We start from the raw sequence: 10,000 nt of genomic DNA on the forward strand, positions 1-10,000 counted from the left end.
GGGATATTAAGTGGGGAGAGTGGGACGGCCGTGTGTCGGCCGTCACCCGCGGCGCTACGGTGGCTGACGACGGCGCTGATTGATGGCTCCCTCGCAGCCCTTGCAGCGGCGGCGGCGGCGGCGGCAGCGGTGGCGGGAGGAGTCCCCACGTGGACGTTCTGTTAGCAGGGAATTACAGCAATCTCCGAGCCGTCACCAGAAATGATCTCTGAGGTCTGGAGGACACGCCCCCCTTCCCTCCCTCGGATTTGATCTAAGGTGGACGGAAAAAACGCCTAAAGTCGGTGCAGCGACACATTAACGCCAGAGAGGGCGACGTCAGGCGAATTGGAGAGATGCTAGTTTCCTTTTGGCATCTTGACAGTAAAATGTAAAATGTCAATAAATGAAACTCAATCCTGTGAATACTTCTTCTTCTTCTTCTTCTTCTTCTTCTTCTTCTTCTTCTTCTTCTTCTTCTTCTTCTTCGGTCAGCGCGCTATAGGGAGGACGTGGAGCGGAGGGAACTTTATTTACACAAAGCCGACAGACAGTTGTCAGCGTCTAAACTGTTTGCTTTTGATTTGCGATAGCAGCTTCCAGCTGCTCCACCACTGCGCATGCAAAAAAAAAATCTGCCTTCGAGTTGACGTGTTGTAACTGGGATGGATAGATAGAGAGATAGATAGATCATTTTATTATATTCTTATTATTATTATATTCAAAGAGTCAAGAATCAGTAATTAGCCAGCGCAGCTAACAGAAAGAATCTAGCGGCTGCTAGATTCCGATATATTGCTGCCGTCTTGCCTCAGGAACGTCGCCGTTGTCCAGGATTCACCCGGAACGCCGTTGACCCCTGAGGTCACCGAGGAGTCGGTGGACCTTTTGATGTCTGCAGATATTTGAAAACTAAATAAATACAGAAAGAAAGAAAGAAAGAAAGTAAGGTCACTTTCGCAAAACGCCCCACGCCTTCTCTGGTGCTCGATGTGTTTCTGATTAGCAGAATTAGCAATAATTCTGCTAATCAGCTGCTCTAAGCTACCCGTCCAAAACCATTGCCACCGCCGCCAAGTATTGCTCTCCAGGATGGGTTGGGGGTAGGGGAGGAGGAGGGAAGGAGGAAGATGAGGAGGGGAGGGAGGAGGAGAAAGGGGGAGGGGGTTAAGAAATAGGACTGTAATTCAGAAGAAGCACATTAGGGGCAAACGTGGCGGATGTTTGACGTTAGCAAGACTGAAAGAGACACAAGGATGGCGGCGGCAGGTTCTGGCCACTCAGAGGCTTCACTGTGATGGAGGCTGACTGATGGTTTCACCTCTGCAGGTGTCCAGCGGGAGGCGCCGCCGCTCTCTGAAGGGCCCACGTGCTCCTTCATCTCCACGTGTCTCTTATAATTCGAGACGCCCCGCTCCCCGCCCAAAAAAATAAAAAGATATAAAAATGACCGTGCACACGCATACACACAGACACACACAGTGACAGTAACCTGCTGGTCTCAGGTGCTGATTCGCTGCTTTGAAACCAGCTGTAACCTTGGTTGCCATGGCGCCGCTGGGTTTGTGAGAGTCTGGCGGCAGCGGCGGCGGTGGCGAGGAACCCCCACCACACCCGCCCGCCCGCCCGCCTGCCCGCCCGCCTGCCCGCCTGCCAGCCCACTTCTCCACACCAATTTGTCTCAGGCCGCCAGTCCGTCTTCATCTTTCATCATCCCTCCTCTTACGGCTCCATCTTGCTCACTTTCATCCTACTCCAAACTTTCACTCACCTCCCGCTCCATCCATCCATCCATCCATCCATCCATCCATCCATCCATCCATCCATCCATCCATGCATCCATGTCCTCCGACCCCACCACCCAACTCTGATTGGCTGAACCCAGGATCGCTTTTAGCCCCAGTTCACGAACCCTCAGACACAAGTTTGAACCCTGAAGCGGCTCTGATTAAAGTTCCGCCTGCTCGTCTCGAACCCGCACGGTGAAGCAGCTCTGCGCTGTTGCGTTGTGTTGTGTTGTGATGTTTGTGAGTGCTATTTGCTGAGCGGGCGCCGCTGCCGGCTGGCAGGATGACTCTTGCTGAGGTCGCGGCACTCCCAGGAATCACACAAACACAAACCACGGAGGAATAATACACCGCTAACAGCAGCCGCTAAGATTTTTCACTTTTTTTTTTTTTGATGTGGAAAAACACATCTGTTATGTAGAAGTGCACAAAAATTGTTTGTTAAATTTATGAAAATTCTCTTTTTTTTGGTCCTTTTAGCGACGAACAGACTGAAACCAGCTTCAAATTATTGTTTGTGTTTTAAAAAAATCGCAAACAAAGTTTTCCTTTGAAACCTTACAGAGGAAGTGGGAGTGACCATCTTGTTGTTGTTGTTGTTGTTAGCTAATAGGTGAGTTTGGTTTGTGAATGTGTGAAATATTTTAAGTTTCCACCAAAACTAATGAGAGGCTCCGGAGAGGAAACAGCCGTTTGGGTCTCGGACGCTGTTAAAATTATTCCTGGAAGTCACTTTTTAAAAAAGATTTTTCCGTTTTATATATATTAATAGCTTGCACATTCTATACCACTCCATTAATAACCAGCAAGCTGCTGCTGCTGCTGCTGCACGGCTGATTCTTGTTGCATAAGAAGCAAGAAGCATATAAAAAAAACCCTCCTTTGTCTCCTTCTGAGCTTGCTATCTGTCTTCTCACCTCAGCCCGGTCGGCTGACACACACACACACACACACACACACACACACACACACACACACACACACACACACACACACACACATAAGCGGCGCTCGGCCGTTGTCCCCTGTGGAGTTTTCCTCCAGCAACTGTCACGCAGCAGTGTGAGCATAAGGGGAGATGATCTATGATGGGGCTGCAGCACCGCAGCAATTAGCCGAGAGGAAATTCAGAATGAAGAGGGATGTAGAAGAGGAGGAGGAAGAGGAGGAGCGGGAGCAGGAGGACGGGAGGAAGAGGAGGAAGAAGAGGAAGAGGAGGAGGAGGAGAGGAAGAGGAGGAGGAGGAGCGGGAGCAGGAGGACGGGAGGAAGAGGAGGAGGAGGAGAGGAAGAGGAGGGTGTGGTCCAGGGTGATGGGGGAGATAAGAGAGGAGGTAGGCGAGGAGATGGAGGCGGAGGAGGAGATGTTTGGCCTTTTTGCTGAAGTTCAGCGGAGACTCAGTTCCTCCAGCGAAAAGTCGAGGAACAAATGATCGGGGCAGGAGGAGGGCGGCCCGCTGGAGTCTCAAGGAGACGGAGAGTAATTAGGTGGACGGATCCAAAATGGTGGGAGGGCACAGAGGGAGGGAGGAGGAAGGAGGTGGAGGAGGAGGAGGAGGAGGAGGAGGAGGGGAGTGAAGGTTGATAGGGGAGGAAGGAGGGGGGAGGGCCAAAGAGAAACTGAAAATCAGGCGAGGAAAGTGAAAGCTTTTTGCAGTTTAATCTTGAAAATTTGTTGTTAAATTCAAACTTTTTGCTGTAAAGTAAATAAATGTAAAGAAATCAAATATTTCTCTCTTTCTTTGAGGCTGCGGAGCTGCTCGAATTTCTGCTCTGAATTCTCAAAGATACAATTTTTGTTTTCATTCACTCCCACCTGAATCAGCCGATTCAGCGTTTGAACTGATCGGACCAATCGGTGTCCTCTCAGCAGAGAAGGGGCGGAGCTGCAGCTCCTGGTTCAGCTGTGTAAACAGTGAACAGGTAGTAGTAGAGGAAGAGCTGAAGGCACTGAATGTTTTTTTTTCTCTGCTGCTGCTGATTGGCTCTTTCAATGAGGCTCCGCCCACCAACATCACTCCAGCCACCAGGGCGCCTTTTAGCACCAGCAGAAAGCCTGGAGGTCTCACTAACTAGATCGTGAGAGAAGGAATCTGATTGGTCTGCTGTAAATGTGACAGACAGAAGGTTTTTATCACCATATATATACATGTGTATATATTTATATATATATATATATATATATATATATATATATATATATATATATATATATATATATATACATGTATATATATATATATACATGTATAATCAGATGTATTTCTCACTGATCTATACATTTTCCAACTAAGTCGAGCGCAGGCACATGACTCCCCGACTCCCTCCCCAGCACCCAGCGCTGCCCCGTGTGGAGGCCTCGGGGTGTTGCGGTGTGACAGCCGGTCCCAGCTGAGGCTCCCACTGACCATCTGTCCTCGCCACCGCTGCCATAACCGCCACCGCCAGAGCCTGATGTGACCCCCCCCCCTTCCCACAACCCCCACACCCAACTCCACATCCCACCCCCACCGGCCAGCTCTGAGGTTTTTTTTTTTTTTTTTTTTGTATGATGGTGGCACACGTCAAAGACAGAAAAAAATCCTTCCACCGCTGTAAAGCCTTTCAGCTCCACCTTCATTTTGTTTTGTTTTTTGTTTTTTTTACCAATTACAGAACTACTCTACATTTCATAAAGGTGCAATAAAACACTTATTTATAGGTCAGCAAGATGTAGAACTCTGTAAATAACCCAACTGTTGTTAACATGTACATATCTCGTTGTTCCTTTCGTCCTCCGTAAATATTTTATTTTATTTTTATTTCTTTGTAATTAATATCATTTTCCTTCCCTTTTGCGCTACATTTTCTCGCTGTCATAATGCAGCTCAGTGGTCTAAAGGTAGAGTGTCTGCCCTGAGACTGGTAGGTTGTGGCTTCAATCCCCGGCCGTGTCGTACCAAAGACTCCCTGCTTGGCACTCAGTATTTGGGGTTGGACTTGGGGGGGGTTTGATCACCCAATGGTTCCCGGGCGCGGCACTGCTGCTGCCCGCTGCTCCCTCAGGGGATGATGGGTCAAATGCAGAGGAAAAAGTTACGCATCCTTTGGGATGTGACAATCACTGGGACTCACTGGGACCTTTTCAAATTTCCCCAATGTGGGGATTAATCAAGGCGTTTGATTCTGTTCTATTTCAGTGATGTGTTCGGAGATTAACGCCAAACGGAGCGTGACCAATCACGACGCGATTTACATCTGCCATGCTCCCATAGCAAGAGGTCAGCTTTGTCACATCAAAAAACGCTGAAAAGAAAGAAAGAAAGAAAGAAAGAAAGAAAGAAACATATTGAAGCATTTTTAATCTTTGCGCCATTAAAAACCCTGCAAATGAACATCTCGTCCCTTGGCGACATTGGTGACGTGTCTCTCATCATCATCTGAGGCCCGTCGATTCCCCGCATCCCTCGGTTCAGACGGAGGAGGAGGTGAAAAGAGAGGGAAAAGAAAGAAGAGAGGAGTGTTTCCAGGCGTGCAGGAGAAACACTTGTTACTGGCTGAGAGCGAGCAGCAGCAGCAGCAGCAGCAGCAGCAGCAGCAGCAGCAGCAGCAGCGCGTCGGCTCGTTTCCTTCAGGCCGTCGGTGGGCTTTCCCTTCAACAAGGCTTGACGCGCAACACGAAAACAATTAAACGGCGGCGGGAAGGATGGATGGGTAAATAAATAAATAAATAAATAATAGGAGGGATTATCGATGCAGAAAATTGACTTTTGTGAGCAAAACGTAATTGAAACAGGTCTAAGGGGAAGCTGTGCGTGTGTGCATTAGTTTGTGTGTGTGTGTGTGTGTGTGTACGTGCAGTCGTTTATTTAGGCCAATTACACCGATGCTGGGAAACACATTGACTCTCCTCCTGCGCCGCTACAAGAAGCTTTTAATGCGCCATCAGGTCGCGGGCAGCCTCCAGTCAGCAGCCAATCAAATTGCAGCGCACACACACTGTGTAGGGATGTGACGATACACTGAGACGGGTGTGAGACCAGATCTTAACATTTCTTACTTACAAGAAAACTGAAATGACAAAACAAATGAATATGGACGAAGGGATTTCATTGAAATTGCAGCGGCTTCTCAAACTGTTTTCTAACTTGCATCCATCACTTCCCTGCTTTAGCTGTCGGACCATGCGTGACACAAACGGAATCAAACCTTTCTGTATTTCATGTTACTGCAACCAGAGTAAAAAGTGCACAGACTGAACTTTCTTTCCTAAGCGTGCAAACTATACAGCCTAGTGGCAACGAGCCTCCTGACGTTTCCACCTGAGTAGCTTCCCGTTTACTGTGGCTAACGTTAGCCCACCAGTGACCACCTCAGTTAGCTGCCGTGGCTCACAATCCTCCTGTCTACTCGCTGCATCGCTTGTGATCTACATCACTTCTTCTTCTTCTTCTTCTTCTTCTTCTTCTGTCCTTCTCTTTCTTGTTCTTCGTTTTTTGCAGACTAGACACAGCAAAGGCACATTACTGCCCCCAAAGGTCACAAATGCAGCTTTTCACGAAAGGAGAAACATCGCCTTGATTTCATCTCGCGGCACAAGATCTCATCACACCGTTACTCCTTTGTGTGTGTGTGTGTGTGTGTGTGTGTGTGTGTGTGTGTGTGTGTGTGTGTGTGTGTGTTGACTGTGTTATGGACAGCTGCTGTTCCCCCTCCTCCTTCAAGATGTCCGAGATGTTGAGTCAGAAGGGGGAGGGGCTAGAAACCGATACCCCCCCCCCCATGCCCCCGGTGTTGACTCGTGATATTTCTATTCTGCAGACATCTTGTTTCTGTCGTGTGGGTTTCAAACTGTGATGTGTGACCGCTGGCGCAATGTAACCAACACTCAGTCAGTCAAAAGAATCAATGATCAGCCTGGTGCTGGTGGTCCGGCAAGAGGTCTGGAGATTTGTGTTCTCCAGCTGACTTTTCTGACTTTTGTTGAAAAAAAAAACAACACTGACTTTAATTGGGAAAAAAGTTTGGTGGGAAAAAAAAAATCTGAAAAAAACCTTCTCTGACGGTGGTGGAGGGCTGATGGCCTCTCCCATCACTCACTCACTCACTCACTCACTCACTCACTCACTCACTCAATCACCACCTCTCTTCTCCTCAACCTCCTTCTCCTGCTCCTCCTCCTGTGCAGACAGCAACTTCATTCTGGCCAACGCCCAGGTGTCCAAAGGCTTCCCCATCGTCTACTGCTCCGATGGCTTCTGCGAGCTCACGGGCTTCTCGCGGGCCGAGGTCATGCAGAAGAGCTGCGCCTGCAAGTTCCTCTACGGGCTGGAGAGCAGCGAGAGCATCATCCTCAGCATCGGCCTGGCCCTAGAGGAGCGCAAGGAGTTCAAGGACGAGATCATGTTCTACAAGAAGACAGGTGGGAGCTGTTCTGTAGTTTTTGTTATATATGTTAGAAAACAAACTTCCTGAAAGTCCTTCAACTTCCTGTTTTTTGGTGGTGGCTCAGAAAACTGCATTTGATCTTGGTTTGAATGGAATGATGGGATGTGATGGAAAAACACTGCTGCTCTACCTTGTGAGACTTGCTACATTCCTGTGCCTCATAACAGAAACTCACCAACTTACTCCCTCGAAACTCGTCGACTGTAGTTTTTGATTCCACTGCTTCTTGTGCCTGATAACAACTTTTTCATAAAAGGGAGTTCCTCCTCCTCCCTGTTTGACTCACACAGAGACCGCTGCAAGAAATAAATCTCTCAAGACTCCAGTTTGTTTCTGTTTGACTTCGCTTTATTTCACAGAAACTTCCACGACAAGGACCACCGTCACTCAAAGACTGGCTGGACGGACACATGTTGATGGATGATGGATAGTTGATTAAAAGATTGACGGTTGGATGGCTAGATGGATAAATAGGTGGATGAATGGATGGATGATGTCAAGATGGATGGATGACAAATGGTAGATACATGAATGGATGAATGGTAGATAGATAGATAGATAGATAGATAGATAGATGGACAGATAGATAGATAGATAGACAGACAGATAGATAGACAGACAGACAGACAGACAGACAGACAGACAGACAGACAGATAGACAGACAGACAGACAGACAGACAGACAGACAGATAGATAGATAGATGGACAGATAGATAGATAGACAGACAGACAGACAGACAGACAGACAGACAGATAGATGATCTTGGTCTGTTTCTGAAGACAGTCTGGATAAAAATGGACTTACAACTTTTATTCACTCGTTTCTCCTCATTTAAAGCCAATTAAGAAAGCAATCAGTCTGTGTGGCTCCTCCGTCCTCCACCCCCACTCCTCCTCCTCCTCCAGTTATTATTTACCGCCGAGCCACATTAAACCCTCATCTTGTCGGCTGGTGACTCTTTCACCTCGTCTCCTCTGATTAGTCTGATGTCTGCAGCGGCTGGAGCCTCTCTGATTGGCCAGCCGACCAGGAGGTGGCGCCGGCATGTGGACCATCACACGACGTCTTCATTGTTCCTGCAGCCGGTTGTTGCTTATTTTTCGTTTTGTTTTTTTTGAGTGACTTCTTTTCGATTCCCTCCTGCAGTTCCCTGGGATTTTTTTTTTAAACTTTTTTTTGCCCGCTGCAGCTCCGCCGTCTCTCTGTCATCCAGCTAAAAAAAAAGGTTAAAAATTAGAAATAAAAATCGGTTTCCAGTCACATCAGAACCGCACACATTCACACCCGGTCCCAGATTTAAGAGTCTGCTCCTGACCTGCAACACTTTTATGAGCACATCTGTCTTTTTTTTGCCACCGCCGCCGCCAGCCTGTTGATAAATTCACGCCCGCATTTTCAGCAGGACATTTATTTTTTGATGTGGTTATTTTTGAGATGGGAGGCCAAGTGAAAGCCTGTCGGTGAAGCTTCCACATCTCTTCACTTCACTACACTTCACGACTCAGACAAATGTGTGTGTGGGGGGTAAGGGGAGGGGGAGAGGGGCGGGGTCTGCTGTTGACCTCGGTGTCTGTGATGATGATGCAGCAGCAGCAGCAGTTCAGTCAGGAATCCTTGCCACCACCGTTTCCAGCTCTGATGGATCCGCCCCCTCCGCCCCCCAGCTCCGCCCCTCATCCCCCCCCCCCCCGTCTCGCCTGCCAGTCTGCTTATCTTTTCGTTTCCTTTCTCTCTGACTCGGGTGCTGAATAGAAAACAGCAGCTTGGCTGGATTTTGTTCCTCCCGCGTCTGTCAAAGAAAAAAGGTTTGTTTTTGTAATCAGGCGGTGCAATCCGACAGCGACGCTGCTTCATTTCACTCACGGACACACATACACACACACACACGCACGCACACAGAGAATCAGTGTGACGAGATTGAGTCGTCAAACAGTGGGAGGAGGAACTCCCTCTGAAGCTGCGACTGGAGGAACGAGGAGCCGTGTGGACCGGGCGGTGCTTCCCACAAATTGATTTTAATCTACCAGTTTTGATTTTGTCAGAGTACGCTGCGGAATTCACATCACAATTTATAATTAAAAAAAAAAAAAAATCATTGAATGAAGACATCAGAGAGCTTAAGGGGAGGAAATGATAAAATGTCAAACGTTCCCAGCAGTAATAATCCTGAGCCTCAGTCACATGGTGACCACGGCGGGAAGCTGATTGGACTGTATTTTTATGTCATTAATTGATTAATATTATTATTTCTAATCACGTCTAAGATCCTAATTATCAGAGTCGATCCATTGTTTGGTACAACAGTCGCTACAAAAGGGAACACGAGCGTTAGAGCAAAGCACACTGGTCAGGCTGATCGGGTACACACACACACACACACACACACACACACACACACACACACACACACACACACACTCTGAAAACCAATCTAGCAGCAGACGGGACCTCGGAGGGCACTTCATCTACGGCGCCCCCTGGGGACCAACAGCTATTAGAGGCTCTACTTCTCCACATGGGAGAACACACACTGGAGACACACAACCAAACACACACTAACCCTTGTGCATGTTTCTCCACCTGCCAGCCGAGCTCTTCTGGTGCCTGCTGGACATCGTGCCAATCAAGAACGAGAAGGGAGACGTGGTTCTGTTCCTGGCCTCCTTCAAGGACATCACTGACTCCAAGGTCAAAGCCATCCAGGAGGACAAGAAGGAAGGTCAGTGTGTCAGCGCGCTCCTCCTCTCTGGGGGGTGAAGTCCCAGCTTGAAGTTCCAATCTGTTGCCCCTTTGCAAATGTTAAAGA

At 48.2% G+C, this 10,000-nt stretch overlaps 1 protein-coding gene across 1 annotated transcript in view; it reads left to right on the forward strand.

The window, feature by feature from the left end:
- The window catches only part of kcnh8 (potassium voltage-gated channel, subfamily H (eag-related), member 8), a 34,282-nt gene that overhangs the window by 6,438 nt on the left and 17,844 nt on the right, over nucleotides 1–10,000 (forward strand). The window contains exons 2-3 of the mRNA XM_076044171.1: nucleotides 6,933–7,166; nucleotides 9,782–9,913. Of these exons, the coding sequence (XP_075900286.1) occupies nucleotides 6,933–7,166; nucleotides 9,782–9,913 (366 nt within the window). The remainder of the gene's footprint in view (nucleotides 1–6,932; nucleotides 7,167–9,781; nucleotides 9,914–10,000) is intronic.

This window comes from Nelusetta ayraudi, unplaced genomic scaffold (assembly GCF_046127955.1).
Source record: "Nelusetta ayraudi isolate G7.1 ecotype Tasmania unplaced genomic scaffold, CSIRO-AGI_Nayr_v1 ptg000079l, whole genome shotgun sequence".
In the NCBI taxonomy this organism is placed as follows: domain Eukaryota; kingdom Metazoa; phylum Chordata; class Actinopteri; order Tetraodontiformes; family Monacanthidae; genus Nelusetta; species Nelusetta ayraudi.